The sequence below is a fragment of the Meriones unguiculatus genome, chromosome 8 (assembly GCF_030254825.1).
Source record: "Meriones unguiculatus strain TT.TT164.6M chromosome 8, Bangor_MerUng_6.1, whole genome shotgun sequence".
Taxonomy (NCBI): domain Eukaryota; kingdom Metazoa; phylum Chordata; class Mammalia; order Rodentia; family Muridae; genus Meriones; species Meriones unguiculatus.
Window position 1 is genome coordinate 70,063,775 of NC_083356.1, and position 27,304 is coordinate 70,091,078.

The window sequence follows — 27,304 nt, forward strand, 5'->3', positions numbered from 1 at the left end:
AACACTTCGTGCTCTGTCTCCTCTCCAGGCCAGCCTGACTCATAACATGACTTCTGTCAGCCCACAGCCTCCTCATGAGCCACTCTTTCGGTCATGTCACTGTGTTTTCATGCTCCTGCTATGTGTGCTGTTCGGAGTCTTTCATGGGTCCAACACTGGAAGCTACCCCAAACCTCATTTTTAGAACACTGGTACTAAGACAGGCACTAAAGGGAAGTACTGGGCTGATTCTAGACCTCATCCCCATCCAGGCTCTAGCTCAGGAATCACATCAAGAACTAATGGTTTTGTGGGATTTGCTGGGCCTATCACTGCCCAGCCCTGGCTACTCAAGAAGGGCTCCAGAAACCCAGGCATATTGGGCCTAGCTGTCCCCCGTGGTCAGTTAGCTGCCAACTCCCTGACCCATGAAACAAGAGCTATAAATTCAGTGAGGGAAGAGAGCAGAACTAGGACTTTTCTTGAACATTTTGCCCGTGTTGGGAGAGAGAAAGGGCACTTGGACATTTTTGCCACCAGCTAAAATACTTAAGTCTTAGATCAGTATGTAATGCAAGCTGGAAGCAGTTCAAGAATTAGAGGGGCAGAGTGTGCTTCAGGCAAGCAAAGAGTCTCAGACATACACCATGGCCTCCCGGAAGCCTCTCCCACCTGTGAGCCCTTTACTCAGAGACCAACCATCCTGCAGCCTCACACTGCGTGAACCAGGCAAGCGTTCCACTGTCCCCACCCAGCCCAGGCATGCCAGCACCCCTCTGCCAAACCCTAAGCCAGCAGGCCCAAGGCCTGTTCAGCCCTATCCCCAAGCAGAACAGGGACTGGTAGGTATTTATCACAAGCCAGGTTGGGCCAAGATGACTCCTGCTAGCTGCTCCAGAGATTTGAAAAAGAATAGAGAAGACCAAGCAGGGATCTGCTGGTACAAGCAAGGCAGAGCCCAGAGCCTTGTTTTGACACCCCAGCTACGGCTGCCTGACCAGCTACGGCTGCCTGAGGACAAACCTCAAGGCACACACCAGTATAGAGAGCTGGCTCAGCCTCCAGGCCACAGCAGGCTACCAGTCAGGACTGGCACCCCCGTGCCGAGCACTGGCTGGCAGACCCCTGAGGGCTGTCTCACCAGCCACTCTGGCACCTGCATCCCGCCGCAGCCCAAAGCAACCAGCCATCTTCTCTGGAGGGAGCACTGGGCTGCCTGGACACCAGGCCACAGAGGCAACAGTGACAGAAACCCAGTCACTAGACAGAGGTGCCCAGGGCCCTTTCCACCCCAGTCAGCCAACCAGGGAGTTCTATGCAGACGCCTACCTCTGAGTGCCTGGTGACCCCACACATCATCCTGATACCAACATGAAGGCCTAACTGGGCTCAGGACTGCTCCCCCTGCTATCACCAAGACAGACCAGCACCAGCTACACAGCAGTTTCTGTTGAAACCTGTATCTTCCCCAGTATACAGGACTGACATGAGGGTCCCTGAAGGTCCCAAGGGCTCCACACACCCTAATCACATCTGTCCCAAAATGTACTCTGTGCCTACCCTCCTTGGCTGTCCTCAAGGGACCCTCTGTGTGAGCACAACCATCAGGTGGGGGTCAGAAACTCTAATTATAGATAAAGCTCATAATTAGCCTTTGATTAATTAAAAAGTGAGAAAACTAATTACTTAACAGTGTCATTGGCTTAATACGTGTAATCTTTAGAAATGTACAGCCCCAAGAGAAGGAGACTCTAAAGAGAATCCCTACAGGGGACAAAGCTAGGGATACAACTCAGTCGGTCTCCCGAACCTCTGCCCTCAACCCTGTGGCCATGAAAAGACCTACACAGAAATACAGGGATCTGAGACAGCAGGGGCATGAGAGGGCTGTCTCCTCACTACCCATCCTCTCTGGAGAACTCCATCAGGGATGGATAGATGCATGGACGGATAGATGCATGCATGGATGGATAGTTCTTTAGATCTGGCCCCAGGTCACAAGGCCAGGTCCCTGGCCACATTCTCACAAGCAAACCTTACCAGTCACCTGAAGGCTGTAGCCACAGACTCCATCCCAGAGCTCGAGTCCTTCTTACTGGGGGATAACAGTGAGTGCGGGGCACCTGCCTGAGAGCCTTAGTCTGTGGGATCAGGTAGGGAAAACACTTGCACCTCTAAGGAGACATGGGAACCCATGCACCTCAAGATAGTCTCACAGGGTACAGTAGCTGGCATCAATGCACTGCATGAGGATGTCATGGAAGCCACAGGCATAGCACCCCATAGATGACTCTGAAGGACTATCGTGGCTAGGAGGCCAAGCAGTCACAGCCCAGTCATGGCTAAGGATAGTTCTGATGCCTGTAGCCAACATGAGCAGGGCTGGTCCAAGCCTCCCTTCTCAGAGTTTTCCCATGATTGAATCACCCAGTTCAGCCATGTTAATACACCCACCGAGCCACACCAACCACCACCCTCCTTTAGGAAGCAACCCTGTTTTCAGGCATGCATCATCTCCTTTCCATCAGGCCACTATCCTTGAGCATCCTGGAGTTCCAATACCAAAACTAGCCCTACTGCACCCCCACAACTGCCCACAGCTCTCCAACTAAGGCCCCTCCCTGACTAAGGCCCGGGCCTGGGTAAACACAAGACATCTCAGTTGACTTGCCCAGACCTTTCCAAGCTCTTGCTAAGCCCAGTCTGCAAAATGCTCACTCACAAGGACATGGGCTGATTCTAATGTGCCAGCAGCTAACAGTTCAGTGTGTGCCTCTGGCTAAGGGCAGCCAGGTGTGTTTGACAGACAGTGCTGGCTGGTTTTTGTCAACGTGAGAAGAGGAAACCAAACTGAGTAAACACCTAAGATGAGGGACTCAGGGTTCTCATACCAGCCATCGGGTGTCCCAAATCACAGCAACTGCAGGCTTTCAGCACAATTCACCACATCACCCCAGCTTCAGGGGATTGGCCTGGTTCCAAACTACATCACCAACTGCAGGCAGTCAGGCATGGTGCCCCACATCCAGAGATCAGTGTTCCTCAGTACCGCGAGGATCTCTGCTCCAAGTTCACAGCACATACCTTGTGATTCCAAGGAACCTGTCTCTCCACCCAGAAGGCCTGGCCTCACAGCTGAGGTAGCCATGGGATGGCCACAAGCAGGTGACGGACTCCTACCGACCTTAGCAATGCACCCTGCAAAAGCTCTTTCAAGGTGACCAGAAATGACACCATTACAAGGACCTACTTACACTTTGCTACTTTTTCTGCTCTCCTTCCTCGTCTCTTTCAGCTTTTTCTGCTGCAAACATCAAACTGTCAGGCTTCATGAGACACAATTAATGCTGGGGGCACTGGGGAAAAACAATTAGCCAATTAAAGCTTAATTAACTGTGGACAAAAACCAAAAAGAAACAGGCTTGCACCCGTTGCCACAGGATGAGTGAAGAAAAGCCAGGCTCCTCATCTCCAAGCGGGAAATAGCTGTGTAGAAAGTCACCAAAGCAAGAAAATGACAGGGACGTGTTGCTTAGTGGATGCTCACGGGACAGGAAGGGTAGCCCTGCAGACTGTGTGAGAAACTGAGGCACAAAGAAAGCAGTAATGAGCACAGACACGGTGATGTACAGTGGCCACAGCACATCTGGAGTGCCTGTCCTAAGAAGGCAAGGAGAGAGTCCCCAGGAAGAACTCCTGGCACTGTGCAGGGCCTCACTCATGCTTTGTGATGTGTTCATACTGATCCTGATGCCCTGCGCCTGTAGTTTTGCAGAGCAGGGCCGCCCTCCTGAAAACCTCGGGGCAGATCCCAAGTCTCAGACACGTTTCCAGCCCCGCCCAGCCCTGTCCTGCCCCGCCTTTTCCGACAACATGCTGAGCTGATCACCTACTGGGCCCTTATGTGCCTCCTGTCCGTTGTATATGCAGCTCCTGAGTGCTCCATCCCTCCGTTGTGTATGCAGCTCCTGAGTGCTCCATCCCACCCATCAAACACAGAAATTCTACTAGGAAGCCCTCTATAAACACCCATGCCACTGACGCCTCACCTTGGCCCACTGTCACACAGTGGTCCTGCGCTCTGCCTTTCCAATAGTTGAGGGTGTAGGCCCTGGCACAGGCTGAGCTGAGCAAAGGACATAACAAAGAGGCCCCTTCTCCATGCAACCCCCACCCCATCCCCAACCAGGAAACCCAGCCATTAGTCCCGAACTACAACCAGAGCAGGCTGTCTCAGCTCCATAACTCCATAGACACCAGGGGGGCTGCAGACTCATCCAGCATTGCTTTTTTGTTGTCGTTGTTTGAGACAAGCTTTCTTTGTATAGCTTGTCCTGAAACTAGCTCTATAGGCCAGGATGGCCTCCAACTCATCTGCCTGCCTCTGCCTCCTGAGTATTGGAATTGAAGACATGCCCCCCCACCTACCTTTCTTTTTTATTTTTTTTTAATTTATCTATTTTTATCTCATGTACATTGGTATTTTGCCTGCATGTTTGTCTGTGTGAAGATATCGGATCCTCTGGAACTGAAGTTACAGAGAGTTGTGATTTACCATGTGAACGCTAAGAATTGAACCCGGATATTCTGATTAGCAGCCAGTGTTCTTTTTTTTTTTTTTAATTTTATTTTTCTTATTAGTTACATTTGTCAACTCTGTGTCCCAGCTGTATCCCGCTCCCTCATTCCCTCCCCAACCCCACACTCCCTCCCTGGTCTCCTCCCTGCCCCTTTCCAAGTGCAGCCAGTGTTCTTAACCACTGAGCCATCTCCCCAGCATGAGTCTGCTCCTACCAAAGGGGCTGAGTCTTAACCATGAGAGCTTGCTTGAGAACTCACCCTATAAATGAGCACTCGTATGAGAGCAGCTAGTACATAAGAATGAACATAAGGCACAAGGCTCCATGTCTCACCTTGAGCTGGGGCAGATATTACTCATCAGTAGCTGAGCCTTGCTGGAGAGATGGCTCAGAGGTTAAGAGCACTGGCTGCTCTTCCAAGGTCCTGAGTTCAGTCCCCAGCAACCACATGGGGGCTCACAACCATATATAATGAGATGTGGTGGCCTCTTCTGGCGTGTAAGTGTACATGCAGACAGAACATTGTGTGCATAATAAATAAATCTTTTTTAAAAATAGCTGAGCCTCAGAAATCATGACTGAGCACTCCAGTAAGCTACTACAATCAATCAGGATTAATCAGTGTTATTAATCAGACTGTTCCCTTGATAGACAAGGACACCAAAAAGCCTCGGAGAAGGTAGTTCCCAAAGCTTAGCAGGGGCTCCTGCCCAATCCCACTCCACTGAGGAAGGAGTCTCTTTCAATAAGTGGTGCCGGGTCATCCAAGAAGCCTAGGTCCACAGGAACCTTCCTGTGTCACATACCTGCACTCGAGCACACAATTTGGCCTACTGCACACTTGCCTTACTATCTAGAGTCAAACAATAGAAGCTCCCAAACCCTCCCCTCTGCTTCCATGCCTCTGGCTTACTGCCCTCGGCACTCCTCAGATGCCAAGAATCATAACCCCCAAGTGGGTACCAGCATCCAACTCATGACCATGGCCTTCAAACAGAGTCCTGCCCCTCATCACCAACACTGGAAGAGAGGTATCAATCCTTAACCATGGGCTCCTTTCAGCCTCAAACTTTCAGTCTCAAACCCTGCCCATTTCCCAGAAACCCAGAGGACTCACGCACAGCTCTTCACAGGCTACTGTTGATAGCAGGGTTTCAGCTAATGACCCAGAATCATCCTCCACCTCCCCTCCTTTCCCAGCAGGCAAAGCGGAAGCCTCAGGGCTGGGTGCAGTCAGGAGCAGAACACCTGTTCAGCATGCACAAGGCCCAGTGCTCCATCCCCAGGACCAAGAGAGATACTATGCTCCCAGTGACAGTTAAAAGCCAGAGTCAGTCTACGAGTGTGTGTGTGCGTGTGTGCATGCACACATGTGTTTCTACGTACACACACACAGCATATCTGATCATCAAGCTCCCCTGAAAGGGTGGGCTAACAACCTCCTGCCCACGAGCAGAGGTGTGGAGGAAATTTACCCAAGCAGGCACTGGAAAGCCCTTGCCAACAGCCTCTGCCAGGACTCTGCCTGGAGCCCTGGGGCTGCTCCGATCCATGGCTGCATTTTAATAAGTAATTAGTACAGAATGGATGCTGCAAAAAGGCCCAAGTACCTCCTAGACAGCATTAAGCCAAGGCGTGCAAATGAACTTGGCACAGCAGGGGCTGGCGAGAGCCATCAGCCAGCGGCAGAGAACCTCAGGAGAGCACAAAGCCCACTCAGCAAATTTCCTGAACAAATATTAGGGGTAAACGAGGAGAAGCACAGAGGCTTGAAGCCTGGGTGTAGAGATCAGGGGTCTCTGACCAATACCCATGGTTACTGCTGCTTTTGTATCTGGCCAGATAGGGCTGGAGACCCATCCATACACACAGAAGCCAACATTACAAAGACTATCCCTCCACACACCTGACGGTAACTAGGGCAAAATGACAGGTGTGTGACATGACATCAGAGGCCTGGTAAGGCCAGCACTCCAGGAAGTTGACACAGGCCATGGGGTACACCCCTGGTCACTTAGTCAATACTGATACAACATTGGCCTCACTCTCAAGAGCTGTCACTTAAAGGACATATCTCAGAAAGACAGGATCCTCCTTAGACTAATTTCACAGATGGGGACACTACAGATACCCAGATGAGCACCCCAGGGGGGTGTAGAAAGCCCAAGACTAAGAGATATGTGATGAGTGTCCAGGAGGCATAGCAGACTGCAGGAGCCAAAGAGACACAGAGTAGATAAGGAGAGAAGAGCAGGTGGGGGAAAAAGCAGCTGAGGAGCCAGACTCTAGAATCTGGAGTCAAATGTTTGTGGGTGACAAAAACCAGCAGAAACAAATAATCCATTCCTTAGGTGAGCCAAATCAGCAGCTTGGTTCTGAGAGGCCAACGCCATTGGAAAAGAGCTCATGTATGCCGCTTCCCTGGTTTCAGCACCAGATGAATGAAAACAATAAGGCCATGACTGTTCCCAGGTATGGCTGAGGTTTATTGTAGATAATAGCTCATCCTGGGAGATGTCTAAACTGGACCATGGGAGGTTGGCGCAAGAGAAGAGAGAGGGAGCAAAGAGAGCACGTGGGAACCAAGAGACCAAGAGGACATGTAGCCAAAAGAGGAAAGAGAAGCTGGAGGAAGGGAAGGGAAGCTCAGGGGTGAAGAGGTCTAGGGTGAGGCTGGGCATACCAGCCAGAATGACTCTGTACCAGGTATTTGTGATAAGGAGAGACTGGCAGCCAGGGTCTGCTTGGATTATGTTAAATATGCACCTCAGCCATCTGTCCATTTGAGTTTCTTTGAGACCAAACAGAGACCACCTTACTTCCCTTTCCCCTTCTCTGTCTCTGTCTCCTGCCTTCTCCCTCCTTCCTGTTTTCTGACCCTTCAAAGGATACACTTTACCTTTTGAAATGCTATGACCTTCACCTCAGGTTAATATGCTCAACAATGGTGGCTACCATCACAGACAAAAATATCAACAGCGACAGGTCTCCGTCCCTCCCTGTTTCCTGCCCCAGCACTGCCCGGGGCTCTCTACAATGCAGGCCTGGCTATGGGCCTCCTCCACACGAGAAGACAGACAGATGTGGGTGTGAGGCTTAGGGAACATCATAGCTCAGAAGGCAATGGAGCTGGACCTTCCAGTGCCAAATTGAAAGAGGTGGGAATCCCCCACAAAGACAAAACCAAAACCAAAAACTAGCCATTGACCCTGAGCAGAAAGTTGGCCACTCTCTGTGAGGCTCAACTTCTGTTCCACAATGTGAAAGAATGATGAGACGTACATAACAGCACAGAGGGGGGTGACATGAACAGGAAGAAGCAACTACATGTCTAGGAACTGAAATCTCAGAAGGAAGCAAATGCGGTCTCTCCAGGGTCCCTACCAAACTTCTAAAGGGGTTTTAGTTTCCAAACTCCCAGGAATAAGCCATGGAATAGCCATTTATAGAGTGTCCACAGTCCCTTACACCCTGGGCCTCAAACAACTGAACAGACAATGGCAGGGACAAGGCCAGCAGATTACATCACTAAGTGGGCAACCACTGCAAAGCCCAAGCCCAGCAGGCAGAGCCTTGGCAATCTCCGGACAGAACTTATCTCAACAAAACCTATTATCTTTAATGTAATTCTTCGGAAAAACACGAGGGAAGGTAGCCAAAGAGACAATTCCAGAACTAGCTTCTGGATCCCTTAGTTGGAACAGGTAGGGTGAAGGACCAAGAGCAGGGAGAAAACACGTACACTAAAAATGACAAGAACCTAAGGACCTGTTTCCTTTCAGAGTCCTTTAAGCAAAGCCTCAAGAGCCAGCCACGCTTTCTTCCCAAAGGCTCACGAGATGAAGACTGTGCAGGAGTCAGCCCTGCTCTGTCTCACCAGGGCCACAGAACCTGGAGAAGGCAGATGCAGGAGGCATCAGGTAGTCTTTTTTCAGAGTCAAGGTCCCGCTAGGGTAGTGGTTCTCAAACTGTGGGCCACAACCCTTTTGGCAAACCTCTAGCTCCAAAAATGTTCACACTGCAATTCATAACAGTAGCAAAATTACAGTTATGAAGTAACAATGAAAATAATTTTATGGCTGGGAGTCACCACAACACAAGGAACTGTTAAAGGGTCATAGCATTAGGAAAGTTGTCAAACACTGCTCTAGGGTCTCAGAGAATCTCCCTCACTAGATACTAATCTAACCCAGGAAGATTGAACAGAACCAAGAGATGGTGGGTCTCCCAGAATCCACTGAACCTTCCTGGCTCAGCTCCAGCAGGAGAGGGAACGGGGTGAAGGCACCATGCCCAGCATGAGGACCTTCAAGGGCTATGAGCAAGAAACACAAACCAGGCCAGCCCCGCCTATGACCATAGCTAGCTAGGGTAGCTAGCCACTCATTAACATGAACATTTGGTCCCATGTTGGATACACAACCCTAGCACTTAGAACTCCTCTAGTGCCAGGTCTAGCCTTGTGGGGATGATCTAACCACAGGTTATCCCCTGTAACAGAGACACGCAGGGAAGGAAGAGGGCAAAGCATGGAAACCTCTCCAACTCAGAGAAGAAGGCCTGAAGCATCAGCCTGCTACTGAGTTGAGCCTCAATGGCTGACAAGTGGACAGCTGGTCAAAGGCACTCACGGAACAAGCACCCAGCATATGATAAGGCGGCCCAGGCACCACCACTATGAAAGCCTGAAGACCACACAGGCCACCTCCATGGGGACAGCTCAGATGTAGAGCCAGAGCCTCAGGACCACAGATGGGTGCAGGGGCGGAGCAGGTATTAAGATTCATACTCTTCTGGACAGATCTTCAGAGTGGTGTCCCCAACTACCTACAAATGGGGCTTGCAAAATCTGCAAAGTTACAGCCTGGTGATGGCAGAACAAAGACACACCTAGCCTGATGGGTTGCAGAGTTCCAGAGCTTAGCTACCAGGCTCTGTCCTCCAAGAGTACAAATACTGTGTCATAGCAAACAAAATAATTGAAAAGCACCAGGGAGAGGCTGACACCTCACTGTGACAGTCTGGGTTGGTTCCTACTAGCACTGGTAGTCAGATAATGGTAGCAGCATCAACTCAGCATGAGGGGACATGACAATGGCCAGCCAGCACTGCTAGGTACTTCCACTCCTATCTACACTCTTTCTACCTCTCACAGCCTCATACATCAGGGTCTAGAGGCATTGAGCTGGGTATCAGTTCACACAACAGAGGTGAAGGAGAGCCTGGTCCATCCTGCCCTCTCTCGGGACTGCACAGGGTCTGAAATAGCAACAGGCCAAGTGGGCAGAGCTGAACCCCGCCCTCAGTGAGGACACAGGATATGCACAGCAGGGCCATCTCCAGCCCAACACCCCACCCCACTCAAGGTCCCAGCCCAGCATCCACTCCTATTTCCCATAAGCATATGCTGAGACACGGCCAGGGAGACAAGGCCAGAGCCCCCGGTGAAGCCCTTCCACCCCCACACTCAGCAGGCACCACAGGGCCAGAGCTGCCTCCTCAGAACTGCTGACAATGACAAGGGGGACCCTTCTTCAGAAACAGCTTGACCACACAGTGGACCGGTCAAATGATGTGAGCTAATCCAGATTTATGTGCCTTACATCATGCATTCTACCACAGCAAGTTAAAATCAAAATGAAATTACATGATATTATATGCGGAACACTCCGGGGCTGTGCTGTTGAACAAAGTGTGGGTTTGGTTAAACTTTTCCCAACTTTTTCTCTATATGGCTATTCCTGGTTGTTTTCATGTGCGTGCGTGGATGTGTGTATGCATATATGTGTGTGTGTATGTGTGTGTGTGTGTGTGTGTGTTTTCCAGAACTCTCCAGAACCTAGGCCATCATCTCCTCCTGCTGCCAGAGTGCTGTGGCAAACTCAACTCAGCAACTTCCAGGGACAAGGCCAGGAGAGAGTCCCAAATAGACTGATGAGACTGAGAAGGCACTCCTAAACAGAACAGGACACCACCAAGGCACTATCTATATACTCAAACCAAGGGAAGCACAGCTCTGTATGTGCATGATATTGCATAAAACACCCTGTATCTTTCCTGAAGCCAGGACCTCCATGTATCACACAGAGACCCTGCTACACACTACCTGGCCTGGACAGCTCTCTGGAACCTTGGAGCAAGCCTCTATGACCCTTTTGTTCTTGCATCTTGCATGCTTGACAAACCTATAAAATCACATGCATGGTGCTAAGCTCTGCTGACAGCTAGACTGGGTCTGCCCCCCGCCCCACCCCATGATGCAGAGCTGCAGTGGGCTCTTGATGCTCTTATAGCCAAAAGAAGCCTCTAAAAACTGTGCCCACATAGAAACAGACTCTCAAAAGGAGACTCCCAGGACAGAAGAGCCCAGCAGCTCCCAGAAGCCCCAGTCCTGAGCACAACTGGCTCTGAACACCACTTCACAGAGGAGCCCCCTAAGGACCAGACCTCTCAGCACTTACAACTGCAACGCTTGCTCTCCTGTTCACATCCTGGACTCATGGGCTGGTTCCTCAGACACCCAGCCCCAGAGGATGGTCCTCAGAGCAATCAGACAATGCCTGTCTCTGCCTCTTCCTGGCAGCAGGCAGAAGCAGCTGGCTCAGAGGCCACAGCAGCTGTGAGGGGAAGGGCAGGCTTTGGGAGACAAACTACATTACAGGTCTACACTTCAACTTTCAGTCCCCCGACCAAAGGGAGTCATGATCCTACCTAACAGGAGAAGCGGAGAGCTGGAGGCATGACTCAGAGGGTACGGCGCTAGCTAACATGAATGAAGTGCTCAGCTTGGTCCCCGCCACTGCATAAACCAGCAGCGATGAACACTGTAACCCCAGCACCCAGGAGGTGGAAGCAGGAAGATCAGACATTCAAGACCACCATCAGCTACATACAGAGTTCAAGGCTAACTGGAGCTACACGAAGACTTTCTCTTACAGGAGGCACAGGCAGGCAGATCTCTGAGTGGTGGGGGAGGTTACCAATATTTTTGGCGGCACCTAACCTTGTCACTCTGTACCCATGTTGACCAGAGTCACAGCCTCCAGGGCCTTTGAATGGCCTCAGGCCCCTCACCAGTGGTGCCGAGCGCACTCAGCTTTCTTGTCATCGCCTTGATTCAGACTTGGGTGGTTCCCCTGACTAACAGAGGGAGGATCCACCCTCCTGATCCACCCTATCACACACCTGGCTTTGGCACGGTCCCATCTGTGACAAAAGGTTGGCTGATGGCCAGCCTGTGCTGCCCACATGGCCCAGTGCAAGCATGTGTCAATCCCACACAGAAAACCTACTCACCTTCCCGAAGTCTCGGACATCAAAGAGGTCAAAGGGGTCAAACAGCTCACTGTTCCTTAGTCCGAATTTGTCATGGCAGACTTTGAGGAAGGTGCGAATGTTCTTCAGACACAGAAACTAGAGAGAGAAAGAAGCATCAGCAAGGGGACAGAACCACAGAAAACACCAGTCACATTACACTTGGTTTTAAACTCTTTTTTTATTTGGGGTTCCTTAAAGCCTCTCCCTTCCAATTCCCAACCCTAGGTAGGAGAGAGGTTACTTCTTTTGGGACAGTCTCCTCCAAGCTGCTGCACTGAAGCCTTTCTCTCCATTTGTCCAAGCTGCCACACCTTCCATCCCTGGTCTCTCCAAACTGCCACACCTTCTCTTTCTGGACTCTCATATTTATATCCCTCAGAGTCCTAGACCATGCTCCGCAGAAGACAACTATCAGCTGTGGACAAACTAAAGCCCAAACTAAAACCCCACACTTAGGATTAAAACAAAAACATATTTACATAACATAACTGAGTTTTTAAAGAAACCAAAACTTCCATTACACACCAGCTCCTGCCTGTGTGCCCACACAGACAGAGGAACTAGGCAGCAAAAGAAATCCCCGTTACAGTCTGCGGACATGGCTGCCACTTAGAACCACTGCAGCCTCCAGCTTCCCCCTGGGGCAGAATCTTCCCTTCACAGTGGCCCAAGGGTGACAGATGACACCAAATGACAGGCAGCAAACCCACACCCTGCCTTGGCATATCCTGTGCATCCCAATGCTGACAGTCACAGCAGCAAAGAAACACAGTGACCTGGAGTCAGCAAGCACAACAGAGCACCTCACACATGAGTACATCACACTCATGTATATATGTACTCACAACTCCTGGCAGCACACGCTTATCTCTTCACAGCTCACCAGTAGCTGAACTGTGCCACTGACCACCAGGACCTTGGAAAGGACCTCTGCTGGACTTACCAGGAGACTGTAGGGACCAAAAGCTACAACTCCCAGTTTCCTCCTCTTTGGCACCACCTCCACCACCAAGCTCCAGGCCAGCTCTGAGGGGGAGGTGACAACATAGTCAATTTCTAGGCCTTGTGGAGAATCAGCTATAAAGAAACTGACGGGAGGGTTTGGGGAGATGGCTCGGCAGTGAAGAACATGTGCTGCTCTTAAAGAGGACCTGAGTTCAGTTCCCGGCACCAACATGAGTTCACACAGCCTGCAACTCCCGGGAGACTCCAACTCCCTCTTCTGGACTTTTTTATGTGCACATGCATATAATGCACATAAAAAAAATGAGCACACACATGTATACATTAATTAATTACACCTTAAAATTAGGAAATAATTTTTAAAATTTTAGAGTCCAAGCACAGGCTTTGGAACATCACTGGTCTGAATCTTGTCTATCCATAGTAAGAAGAGAGATGACAAGCCAAGAGGTGTGGTGGGGCCTTTAGTCAGCACTCGAGAGGAAGAGGCAGGAGGATCACTCTGAGTTCAAGGCCAGCTTGATCTACAGAACGACTTCTAAGACAGCCAACGCTACACAGGGAAACCCTATCTTTGATGGGCATATATTAGCCTCTGATAGTAGGCAGAAGCCATTCAGTATCCAACACAACTAAGCATAGCATTCAGGAGGCAAGGACCCAGCACCCACAGCCCAGTACAATCCAGGACTTTAGGCCAGTCAATACCACCCCTTTAGGACCAAGACCTGGCTCATCAGTTCAGACGAATGAATGGATTCAGATATGCCAGGCCAGAATCACAAACAGCAAAAGCCTCAGCTAAGTTCATAAGTCAAACTGGCTGAGAGCCCCTGTCCTGTGCCACCACCCCTCCTGAGAGGTTACAGAGACCCTCACTACCTCTGCTATGGGTCATTGCCCATCCTGGCATCACCACTCATAGATGATGCTGGCCTGGTTCTTATGTCACACAGTTCTATCTTTCTATCTATCTATCTATCTATCTATCTATCTATCTCGGGAGGGGGTCTGTCTGTCTGCTATCTGTCTCCATCTCACTCTAAGTAATTTTCTCTACACAACATTTAGGATGAATTGTGCACACAGCATGCTTTATTCTTAAACACCTAAGCATGCATTTCCTGAAAGAATGACATCATCGTACATGTTCACAGCCCAGTCAAGAAACTAAGACAGATGCCACCCAATCTGCACGTTATATTACATAAAAGACAACCAGAATGGCCCTTATTGTAAACAAAAAGGAAAGGATGTAAGGTAGGAGGAGAGAAGAGAAATCTGGCAGAGGGTCCAATCCAGGACCACATGGGATCTTGCCATCACTTCTCTTTAATTACCATTCTCCTAGAACTGTAATGTCCTTTATAGTAATGGCCTTTATATATTCTGTCCCATAGAATCTATATCACTAGATACATGTACCAAACAAGCACTTCAAATATTTAAAAATGTGAATAGCTGAATTTCCCACTTAATTTTATTTTAATTCAGTTAAACTTAGAACCATGCATGGCTGAGAACTGTTGCTATGGACCACATCAGTGTTCCTCATCTCCATCCTCTACAACCTGAAGGTTCTGAGGAACACCCAATACTAGAGGATTCCATTCCTTTGAAGGTCCTAGAGTCTAGACTCAGATACAGAAAGCATTTTGGGGAGAAGGGTTCATGAGAATGGTGGCAGCATGGTGAAAAACTTTCCTGGTGGTAGATGGGTTAGGCACCCACACTGCTATACTATACATGCTTAAAGTACCAAGCTGAGAGGGCTGGAGAGATGCCTCAGAGGTTAAGAGAACTGGCTGTTCTTCCAAAGGTCCTGAGTTCAATTCTCAGAAACCACATGGTGGCTTGTAACCATCCATAGTGAGATCTGGTGCACTCTTCTGCCCTGTAGGCATATAAGCAGGCAAAACACTGGATGGATAGATAGATAGATAGATAGATAGATAGATAGATAGATAGATAGATAGGCAGGCAGACAGATGTGCCAAGCTGAATGGTCTGAAGGCATACAAGCAGCCAGAACACTGTATAAATAATATAAACAATATAAACAAATGAATAAATAAAAGCACAAAGCTGAATGCTTGGAAATGGGGAAGACAGAATTTGATGCGGTGGCCTACTCCTGCAATGACAGAACCTTGGAGGCTGAGGTAGGAGGATAGCATGTTCCAGGCTGGCCTAGGTTATCTATCTAGCAAGACCTGGTCTCAAAACAAAGACAAAGAAATGGTTAAGATGATGCATGCTTACATATCACAATTAAAAGATTTAAAGAGAAGACATGGAGACAGTGTGGCCCACAGAGAGAAGGCCACGTGGAAGATTAAAGGGAGGCCAGGGGCTCATCTCCCTCAGAACCCAAGAGAAAACCATCACACCCAGCCTCTGTCCCAAGCCTCTGTCCCCCACCAGCAAGAGGGCACACTTCTGTTACTATAAGCCACAAGTCAGCAGACAAGCATACTTAAGCATGAAGCAACAGTGCACACACACAGCCCAGACTGGAAACTGGGGCGAGGGGAGGCTCTGAACCCTAGAGCCCTCGACACCCCCTCCTGCTTCTTCTGCCCTGTGGAGCACTGAGCTTCCAGCCTGGCTCAACTATTTTTTGCCCATGGCTCCTCTCTAATTTCCACTAAGCATTTATTTTAATTCCTCCCCAGCCTCCCATTTTGGAGTTAATTACACAGGTCCCAACCATAATCACGGCCAGTGAGGCCAGGCTTCTTTTCAGGGCTCAGCACAGGCCAGTATCCTTTGTCCAGTGGCTCAGCCTCAGCCTGGACCCACCCCACTGCCACTCCCACCAGTGGCCACGTGGGCAGCCTAACCTCCGAGAGCCCCACCCCTGGAAAACAGCCACACAGGCAGAGGCTGGCTTCACGGACAGGGACAAAGGTCCCGGATGTGACATGAGGATCTACTATGAAACAGCATACACACTGCCTTCCCTCCCTTCATGCAGAGCTCGCTGTGATCTGTTCCCACTACGTCCTTATTCATTGCCATTGTCCTATGAGCTGCCTTATCTTACACAAAAGAAAATAGGCAATAAGTAAGCTAAGGACTTTGGCACACAAGCAGACAGCATCAAGGGCCACGAACAAGCCCATTATCTATCTGCTTGAGAGTGGAGGGCACTTGAGATGAAAGGGTTCTGCAGGGTGAAGGGTCACCTGCTGTTCATACCTACCAACAACACCCTTAACTCCTTCCCTCTCTCTACACAGTTAGGGAAACTGAGGCCCAGGGTGGCAGGGGTATGGGGAGGAATACCCGGCTGGGAGGTATCATAAAAGAAGGACTAGGCTGCAGTCAGCCTCTTTTTCCCATGGAGGCAGGGCAGCAGGCAGCTGTTTACGCAGCTCAGATCCCTACTTCCCCCACTGCCCCGGCCAGAACCAGGAGGGCATGAGGCCAAGACCCTGTCAGTTGGAGCCACTTGCTCCCATACTGCAGAGACTGGCTCAGATTCTAGACAGTCCTGAAGGCTGGAGGTGAGAGAAAGATAAGAGGGCTGGGGCTGCCACAAGCCAGTCTCAGCACAGCCTGAGGGAGTAGAGCTGAGTGAGGCCTCGTCAGATGACAACATGGAGGCAGACCTTCCCTCTTCTTGGCCAAGGAACACCTAATAGCCAGCCCATCCTTGCTGTATAAGGGGTACACAGCATTTTCTCACTGACCTGGCTTGGCCATTAGGACCTACATAGGACAGTCAGGGACCTCAAAGTATCCTGAAGCAACACACTCAAGCTCAGGGAAAGAATGGTGAGTGCCCACGTGAATAACAGGGCAAGGAGTAGCAAGCAGCAGGCCATTGTGTTTGTTAAAACACTCAGAGATGGCCCAGGCCAGCCCCTCCTGTTGTCCTTGGCCTTCCCTGGGTTCTACTTCTTGGCCAAACAACCCTGCTTAGTGAGGCCTTGGTAGGGTGTGCCCAGAGTAGACTGCACTGGAAAGAAACGTCAGCAGCTCCTCTCACCGATCACCAGCAACCCGGATAATCTAATCAGGCTGAAATCACATTAGCAACAGGACAGTCTCGGAGCCCAGCTACCCACATACCTCCCCAGGCTCAGTGGGACAAGAAGCCTGAATGCTGCTCACTGTCACCCCTGTCATCCGTCATTCAGGTGTGGTCAGGTGCATACATGTGAGCCACCAGGAGGCCTAACGGCCCAGAGCGAAGTTTTCAGGCCGAGCCCAAATAGCCCCACACAGCCACTTCTCTGCGGAGCTTTGAAACCAACTAACTACGATGAAACAGCCCTCCCCAGCCGAAAGACAGACCTATCGGGAGAGGCAGTCTAAGGCTGTGGAGACCATCACCTTTGAAGGGCTTCTGGCATGGTGTCAGAATGAGGAGCAGGTCAGACCTGCCCTGCAAAGCACATTCCACACGGATGTTCCATGCTAAGCACTGTCATGTGGACATGAAAATAGAGCCAGACCAGGGCCGACAGTTCATCTGGCTGAGGCCACACAGCTAGCTGAAGTTATTATGTTTACTTTCAACTGCCAACTGGACACATTCTAAAACCACCTGGGAAGGGAGTCGCCATCTCAGAAGGAATTGTCCAGATCATCGGTTCTCAACTTGTAGGTCGTGAGCCTTTTGGGGATCAAATGATCCTTTAACAGAGGCCGCCTAAGAGCATCGAAAAACATATTTACATTATGATTCATAACAGTAGCAAAATTACAGTTATGAAGTAACAATGAAAATAATTTTATGGCTAGGAGTCACCACAACATAGTAAAGGGTCACAGTATTAGGAAGGTTGAGAACCACTGCTCTACGCCAAGTTAGCCTATGGGCATGTCTGTGAAAAAGGATGTGTCCTGACTAAGTTAATTGAGATAGGAAGCCCCAACCCCCGTGGGTGCCACCACCACTTACTGCTCTGGGGACTTGGACTCTAAGAATGGAGAAAGTGAGCCAGGAAGTAATGCAAGCATTTGTTCCTCTCCCTGCTCTTGACTGAATGTGATGGAAGCAGCTGCTTCAAGATCCTACTGCCTTGACTTTCCCACAGCGAAAACTATGAGCCAAATAAACTTTCTCCTTAAACTTCTCTTGTTGAGATATTCTATCACGGTGACAGAGAAGTTAATTCGAATGCTGGCCCTAAGCTTGGAGTAGAGTGGGCAGTTTGAACACAGGTGGTCGGGGCACTCATCACTGGGGACAAAGGGGCCACACCTCAGGTTTCTGCACTAACCTCATGCCACCATGCACCTGTAAGACCCTGGACCTAATGCATAAACCATCCTTCTGTCCCACACACCAACCGCTTCAAGCAGTCTGGTCATGGGCAGCCCAGGGCAGGGGCATGCAGCCACAGGAGCGGCATAGTCCTACCTCAACAAGGATGGGGGTAGCTCTCTGCCAGTCAACCCACCCGCCCTATGCAGCCATGAAAGCAGAGCAGGGTGCCTAGGACTGCCCTTTGTCTAACACAGACCTCGCTCCTGGTTCTTGAGCCACACATGTCTGTAGCAAGGTCCAGCCCACAGCTCCAGGCCCTTCTAACTCTGACCTCTGGGAGTCTCCATGGCTGACTCATGACAGCCACAAAAGCCCCACTGTACAGGGTTTTCCAGAAATCCAGGCATGGGGCCAGAGCCCCACTGAGCTGCTCAAAGCAGCCCTAACTCACTACAGTGACAAAGAAACCCAAGTTCCAAGTGTCCCCCAACCCCCCCAGCCTGTCCAAACTCACTAGCCAGGATTCCACAGAGCTGGCGGCAGATCTAACACATTTGATCTCCAAAGCCAGATTGTTGCTACTATTAAGCTATCCTGTGCAGGTTTCAGGGAAAAAAGATAACATGACTTTTTTTTAAGAAGAGACCGATCCTTTCAGAAAAATTATGTCTATAGCAAGTACCATGGAGGTACTAAGAGTAGAAGCTCAGCCATTGCCCTGCACCCCTATGCTGACCCAGACCCAGAACTGACCAGTAAGATTATTTAAACCATTTTGCTTATAATAACCAGCTAGCAGGTGTATGCCATTCACAGTCAGAGACCGGTGGACTTCATATACTTGCAATTCATCCTGACAAGGGGCTTTTATTTTCAACACCATTAAGACACGAGAAAGGAGATGATTTGAGAACTGGACCCAGGCCTGTCCCTCCCTGGTGTTCCCTGATCAGCTAAGCTGCTGACAATCAGCTGGGGGATGGGTACTCCACGGGCAAGACTTGGGCTTTCCTCATCACTCCCCTACACGTTCTTCACCTCCTTACTTGGGAATCATCACCAACAGAGCTCTCACCTACTTTTTACCTCCTTGTCCCACCTTTCCCTTCCCTGGACTTAGCCAGGCTCTGGGATATGCCTGGTGGTAATAACCTGGACTACCTGGTAGCATGTGCCTGAAGCCTGTCCACCTGACAGCCACTTGTCCTCTTTATGGCTCAGCTTTCCAGTCTGCAAAATCAGCACGAATTCTGCCCTCTCCACAGTACTGACATAGGCTATCTTCTGAGGAGGTGCAGAAGGGTCCTAGGCCAGGGTTCCTTGAAAGACGGTCAGAATGGGATAATAGGGCTCACACCCTTATCAGGGCCTTGAGAGCTGTGCCTAAGGCTGATCCCTAAGGCACGGATCAGGCACCTTCCTTGCCACCCACCATCCACCCTGGTGATGGAGGGCCTGTCCCCTCTCCCAGATTCTAACTCTCACCTCCTAAGAGCAGCCACCCAGGGGTAGAAGGAAGATAGCAGCTAGCCAGAGACTCTGAGGACAGAGCCAGGGTCTCTGATCACAGCCAGTCCCCCAAGTCCTACTCCCCATGTTTCCTTTGTGCATTCAAGGTTTGCCAGAGACCAACGTCACCCATCACATGCCCAGGAGGAATTTGAAGGCCACACCCAGGAGGGGAGGCAAACAGTTCCCCATCCCACCCAACCCCCCCACACATAGGCAATTGCCCTGCTCTGTAGGAAGGCTTGGGAGATCACCCATGGCCACTAGCAGTCCTTGCAAAATGTTTCAACAAGTGGCACTAACACAGCTCTGCTTCCAGTCTCTGCTTCTGGCTGGCGCTGGCGTGACACTGCGCCTCCCTGGGGCCTTGGATCCTGCTGATCAGAGCTCTGACTGGCAGCTAAGGATGACTTTGATCAATAAAAAATGAAAAAATGAATTAATGTCTTCCTTTATTTATGCCATGCTCATTCCAAGACCATTTAAAACAGCATCATTACTATTTAATAGGTCTAGTTTGCTGGAATGGATCAAATTTGGGGCTCCTGAAGTAGATAAACAGGTGATCCTGGGTGACAAGCTAGCCAGCCAGTCCCCAGGGCATATACTGAGGCTACTTGCTTACCCTAAGGCCCAAATATCCTGGATAATGCCCAGCCCACTGCAGGGGCTCAGGAGCTGGTAAACAAGTGTGGAAGTCCATGAAGCACCTGCCCATGCCTTCCAGCTGCAAGCACAACAGCCTTGCATCTTCCCAGCAGAGGGTCATATAGCTACCCGAGTATCAGAAGGAGGCAGGAAGGGAGGCTTCTGCTACTAGTACTACTTAATGAATAACCCACTTCTAGAAACAGCTTTACTAAAAACAAGTAGGCAGGTTGAGTTGGGGTATAGCTATAACACCTGCCTTACACACACACACACACACACACACACAAAGCCTCTGCACTAGCAGGTTGACCTCAGATGAGAAATCAAAGCCCACAAGCTGGGAATGACTAGAACAAGATTGTTCAACACCATCCTACAGTCACCCTGAGACTTTCCAGCACCTTGAGACTTTCCAGGCTATCCCTAGGAACACTGGGACACCACCAAGCCCTGGTGGTGAGACAGTTGAGATGGTGTAATGTCAGGCTCCCAGGGAAGAATTTCAGCCAGCCTATCCACCATTCCCATCAGGGAGCACACTCAGTAGAAGGCATCTGATCTGAGGAGCACAGGGATTTGATTATGTCTGGATGGTTTAACATGAATACTTCCTGTATGCTTCCTCAGATGCACACACATCGCCCAGATGAGATGCCAGCAGCTGGGGATGAGCCCAATGCCTCCAAGCAGGACCCGGCCAAGTTTCTCCTGTACAGGGCTGGCAGGCTGAGCGGCCGTCGACTGTCAGAACTGGGAGGAGGCGGGATTTCTTTGCACCTCAGGTCTGCCAGGGATAGGCCTTGCCCCCTGTTGCCCCTATTAGGGCCTGCATGTCCTCAGTGGAGAGAGTCTACCCTCCAGCAGAAAGGACCAGAATAAAATGTGCCTCTTTAACCGTTTTCCAAGGTCCCCACAATGCAGTGTCATTCAAAGTCAGTGCTCAAATGCCAGGTGGCATTTCTACCTTCTCCAACAACAAACAGCACCAGATGATCACCAGGCCGGGCCAGGCATTTCGCCAAGCCCGTCATACCACTGTCGAGTTCCTTCCCTCTAATGTGTCCTTGACCTGATGATGTAGAAATAATTCAGGGAGCAACTCTCTTACCCAGCTAGGAGCAGGGGGAGGGGAGGACGCTGCAGCATGCAAGGCAAGCCAGGATGTGTTCTATCCCAGAAAAGCACCAGAATCACTGACTGCACAGGATTGAAGACTCATACTGAGCACGGTGTCTGTCTCACAGGACAATGCTCCCCTTTACAAAGGCAGAGCCTGCAGACCCTCCCTCACACCTTGGGTATAATAATCCAGATGACCCAGAAAGGAAACCAAAAGGTGGTTCAAAACAAAGAGCCCTCCAGGTTAAACCTGTACAACAGACGCTTCCAGACCCAACTCAAGACATTGTTCTTCCCCAGTGTGCGTGGGCCCTGACCACCCTCCTGAGGCATCCTTGGGTGCTTTGCCACGCTCTTGCCTTCTCCACTTTGATTCAGACTAGGTCTCAGAAGAAGCCATGGATGCTGAAGACGGTGACTCTCACACTCTCTGGAACTCATACCATACCCTTAGCCCCCATTTCCTGACCTCTTCCCCTTCCATCAGTTCCCACAGGGGAACTGGGACATCTTTCCTCCAGCTTTCCTGACTCCATCTTCCACATAAGAGTGGGCACCTGAGCAGCCTGCTCAGCACACTCCAGAGTGCTTTTGAATGGGAAGAGGCTTGCCAAAGACTCAGAGAGGGGCTCAGCAGACTGCTGGGGTACAGGACCCTTAATTGGAACTTGTCTAGATTCAGAAGCATATAGCAGCATTTTAGGGCACACTTCTGGGCTTGTCTGGAATCTTCCAGAGAGTATTAGCTGAGGGGAAAGACCCCAACAGTGGGCAGTGCCATCCCATAGGCTAGGGTTCAGATGGAGTAAAGAGTCAAGGAGGAAGCCCCCAGCACAGAGCATTCACTCTTTCTCCCTCTACTTCTTTTCCCTCTCTTTCTCCTTTCTGCTGGCCATGAGGTGAACTACTCACTACTACAAGGCTCTTCCCACCATTACAGCAAATAAAAACCCTGAGAGCAAATAAATCCTCCACTAAGTTGTGCCTGGTATTATGTCACAGTGAGCAGAAAGCTAGCTAAGCCTGGTGACATGAACTTGACAAGTCTGTGATCCAAGCCAAGACCTCAAATCCCAGGGCCCCCAAAAAAAGGACCAGAAATGAGGCCTGTTTGTAGCCCTCAGTCCCAGCAGACCCTACAGGTGACCCAGCCCCTGGCACAGGCACAGCCATCCTACTGACAAAGGCTCCCTTCTGGATTCCCTGAGCTGAGCACTGCTGGAGTCCCCAAGCTGTTGTGGGCAGGGGCAAAACCCACAGCTTATATGGGGCTCTGCATCCAGAGCCCAAGTGTGTAAAGCAGTTTCCAGAGGCTGTGGGATGAAGCTCTCTGCAGAAGACACTCACTGGCCAAGCAGGCAGCTCACTCACCCAGGCTGAGGAAAGCTGAGAGAGACTGAGCTTGGCCCAGCCTTCAAAGCCCATCCACACCTGGGAACAGAGGAACATAGGAAAGCACGAAGCTAGAAGTAGAGAGAAAGGAGTGGGCAGGCAGGAGACTCCATGCTCAGCTCTGAGACCCCACCAATCCACAGACTCTTCAACGGCACTCATTGCAACCCAAGCTCAAAAGATGTAGCTCAAAGCCAGCTGAGGTGGCTGCAAGAGAATAATCGGCTCTCTGCCCAGCCACCCTCCTACCCTCTATGTGGCTAATGGCTTGTTTGAGCCTCGGGGATAAGAGTGGCCCACAGTATCAAGACTTCAAGGTCAGGGTTTTCAAAGCAAAAGTTTTCTATAAAGCTAGCAGGAAATTGCTTTTCTAGTATCTTGTTGTATAACTATCTCCCTTAAGCCGGCTCAGAATGCCGCCCGAGGGTTCGAATCCCACTCTCTGCTGCCCAGCTCTCCTAGGCAGGCAGGACTCTGAGAGATTAGCCCAGATGCTGCCTCACCATGCCCTCACTAACTCTCCCACCTCTTTCACCCCCCTCCTCTGCTGCAATCCAGCAGCCAGACCATTAACATGAGCACACAAGCTGCCCGTGAAATTGCCCAGTCTCTGCCTCTTCATCTTCTCCATCTCTTCTCCCCTCTGGAAAGTGGCCTCCAAGGTCATTCTGGGAGAACAGCTCTCTCCTCCAAACACCCCTTCTCCTGTGCAATTTGGACAATCAAATTCCAGACAGACCCGAGCAGAACACTCTCCACTCTTCTTTCCCCACTGCGAGCTGACATCAAAGCCAAATGCATCCCTTAACGGTTGGCACACATCGGATTATCACTCTCCCATCTGCACAAGTCTTGCCATTACCCCTTCCTGCTGAGCTGAAAATGTGGTAGGAAAATCCTAACAGTAGCATCAGGGAGCTCCCAAGCAGGAGAACAAAATCAAACATTCTCACATGATCTGAAGCCAAGAGCCAACAGCCCTTTGCTATGAGGAGGTAGGATGGGAGTCGGCCTTTCTGCAAAAGGCTCAGGCCAGCCATGCACATGGCAATATGTCAAAATTGGAAGTAGACAATCTCTGGTAACGAAGAGCAACAGCTGACCCTTGGGAATACCAAGGACAGGCTTTTGAGAGACTTCATTTACCGTCCCTGCTGGGGATGCCCTGCAAAGTCTTGTCCACAGTCCCGCAGGAATACCTCCAAAGTCCCAATTATTGAGAAACAGTCCCAGGGGGATCTTCTTGGGCCCAGAGATAATCAAGCAGCCTTACTTGCTCTACAAGCCCACCACCAGGATCTGGAAGTTAGACTGGAACCCCTGTGCAGCCTGAGCTCTGCACAGCTCAACCCCTGCTTCCTCACCTGTCCAGAGGCTGTTAACAGTCCACAGGCGAGTCACTTCCTGTGTTGTAATTTGGATTTTGAATGTTGCCCAAAGGCCCATGTGTCAAGTCTGGGTACTCCTGCTCGATGCCATTAGAAGGTGTCAGAACTCTATGAGGTGAGGCTGGGGGCTGGAGAGATGCTCAGTGGTTAGGAGTGCTTACTGCTCTTGCAGAGGGACTGCTTCAGTTCTCAGCACCCACGTGGTGGCTCATAAGTATCTGTGACTCCAGCTCCAGGAAATCCAACATTCTCTTCTGGCCTCCATGGGTAGGCATGCACATGGCACACATGCAGACAAAACACTCATCCATATTTTTTTTTTAATTAAGAAGAGGTGGGATCTAGTGGAAAGCCTAGTCACTGTGAGCACGTGGGATTGTGGGGACACCCGTCCCCGGACTCCTCCTGTCCCTTTATTGTTGTTGCCTTGCACCTGGTCTTGAGCAGCTGGCTTTAGCATCCACGTGGCAGGGCCTGCCCAGCACTCCAGGAAAGGAACGGACTGAAACCTGCACAGCAGGAGACAAACCCTTCTTCTTCAATGGACATCTCAAGTATTAGTCACAGTCACACTAGTATTAGTCATTAGTCACACTAGGGCTTCCAGGCAGGACCCAAACCCAGAGACTTCTCCATCTTCAGTGGGAACCAGGCATGCTGCAGCTTCAGGACCTTAGGAACTCTGGTACCTGAGCTCAGACAGCTCAGCAAGCCCCCTACACCAGGGGCACTGAGGTATAAACCACAGGGAGCCACACAGAGAGAACACCCAGAGGCACATGCACTGCCAGTCTGGCAACAGTGCCCCTGCTCCCTCCTCCCTGGACCCCACATAGCAGACCTGGAGAGGTGAGATAGAGAACTTTACAAGGGCACAGGCCCACTAGGAAAGCTCTTCCCAATGCCATTGCCTAAATCTAATCAGCCCCCAATTCCGATATCATCCCACAGGGAACAGGGTTGCAATCTGTAAACAGGGGGACCTGAACATTCAGTCAGTGACATCACGTGCGCGATACTCTGAAAAGAGCCCCTCACAAAGACAGGCTCTAACACCCACCGCTGCAACTTGATTGCTGAGTTCCTTTGGAAAAAGCCTTCACAGACTTAAAGATCTCAAGACCAGCACGTCAGGCTCTCTAGTGAAGACTAATGGGAGAGCAGGGAGAAGGTGAGAGGGGATTACAAAGATTATCATGACAAGGCTAGAAGCCACAGAGCACCCACCAAAGAACAGGCAGAGCCTCCCCGGAGCATCCAGGGGGAGTGTGGCTCCTCCAGGGAGAGCGTGGCTCAGACCTTGGTTTGGGATTTAGACTCCAGCTCCAACATAAATTCCTTTGCCCACCTCAGTCTGTCCCATTCCAGGGGCAGCTGGGCCAAGGCAGCCCTTAGGGCCCTTAAGCTCTTGCTCCAAAGGCTAAACACAGAGGGCTAGCACTGAACATCCCAGAGTGAGTGAATGCACGAACATGTGGCTGTGGCTGTGACAGATATCTCGGAAAACCAACTTAAAAGAAGGAAGCTTGGTTTTGGCTGATTGCTTCGGGAGCTGGCCACTACTCTGGGACTGAACTGTGCTCAAGCACCCTGGTGGCTAGATAGAGTGGCAGGAGAGGCTGCTACATCAAGGCAGCCGGACATCAGGAGAAAAGGCTTCCCCACCAGGCTCTACCTCCCAGAAAAGCCTTAAGACTACAATCAACCCAAAAATTATAGTCCTCTGATGTTAGTCATCCGAGTCCCTTCATGTCCCCCAAAGCCCAGCAGTGGCCATCAAGCCTTTCACATGGGGCATTCAGAGGACATGTCCAACCTAAAATAACAACATAACAAACAAACAAATAAAAACCTTGGTTTCTGCAACTCCTGTCCCTCTCTACCACAATTCACACTGCTCACAGGTCCCCACCAGACTGCTCTGGATGAGGCCCCAAACACATGAGGCCCAGGATCCATCTTGGATTATTTGAGTAACACAGCCCCCCAGGTACCCCTGCCTGGGTCCAGGCTCTCACTTGCATGACTAAACACAATGATATCTCACTTCTACTGCAGGCACGCTCTCCCTTCCCCCAGCTGGTGTGGTGTGTCACCCAGGAACAGAGTAGAACAAGCCTAACCAGCTTCCAGGCAGAGATCTTGGTTTAAATCTTCCCCACCACCCACTCCTGAGAACTTCTGCCCTCAGGGACCATGACTCCAGGCTGCACACAGATCTCAGGTCCAGATCCACCTACCCGGTGGCTGCCTCCATATGCTGGTCAGTTTTTTGCCAACACGGCACGGGCTCGGGTCATCTGGGAATAGGGAACTTGTATACAGAAAATGCCTCCATCAGCTGACCTGAGAACAAGTCTAGGAGGCATTTTCTTGATTAATGATTGATGTGGGATGGTCGAGCACCTGGAGGCAGCTGGAACAGTCCTCCCAAAACAGGTGACTCTCCCACATGTGACAACTCCATGCATTACTAGAGATATGGCAAGCCTCATCTTTCTCAACCAGGCACCACACCTGTCCGTTCACAGGGAAACCACTCCTGTGGCTGACATGGCTAGGTGAGCGACACCTGGAATTCACTATGTGCACGGTGTGTGTGGCATGTGTCTGTGGATGACAGGGTACCTGTGCACACCTGGAAGCATGCAGTAGGTAAACCTGTGTACATGTATGGATAGGTGTAGATGTGTATCAGTTATGACTGATAAAAATGTCTAATGAAAAAATTTTAAAAGAACACAGAGAAATAAAACTGGACTATAAAGAGGTGGAAGGCAAGATGTAAACATGTTTTTTCCTGTTTCTGAAATGCAATTTGTTTTCATTTTACTCTTTGTGTACAGTAAATACAAGCTTCGCAAGGGGTGGGGGGAAGGAAGATAGACTTCCTCCTGCTCTAACTGTCACCCTGAGAACCTGGGCACTCCTGCATACAAAGACGGCAGAATGATGCCAGCTACGGGCATCTTGGCAGCTTTCTGAGCTGAACCCTCAGGCTTCTAGTCTTTCATGATTCTCTTATTGAGGTCCCAGAGAATCACTACCAACTTTACCAGCTTAGGGGGTCCACCAAACACTTTGCTCTGAAGTCTCCTGGCCTCTCAGTTACATGGGTAAAAACCAGTGATTCCCAGGCCAGTTCCATTCCCACACAATCAAGGGCTCACCCATCAGTGAGAGGT

At 50.4% G+C, this 27,304-nt stretch overlaps 1 protein-coding gene across 5 annotated transcripts in view; it reads right to left on the minus strand.

Annotated features, from left to right (window-relative positions):
* Vav2 (vav guanine nucleotide exchange factor 2) overlaps positions 1-27,304 on the minus strand; it is a 161,922-nt gene that overhangs the window by 110,591 nt on the left and 24,027 nt on the right. For all 5 annotated transcript variants that reach the window (XM_021651925.2, XM_060389752.1, XM_021651924.2 and 2 more), the window contains exon 2: positions 11,856-11,972. In XM_021651925.2, the coding sequence (XP_021507600.2) occupies positions 11,856-11,972 (117 nt within the window). The remainder of the gene's footprint in view (positions 1-11,855; positions 11,973-27,304) is intronic.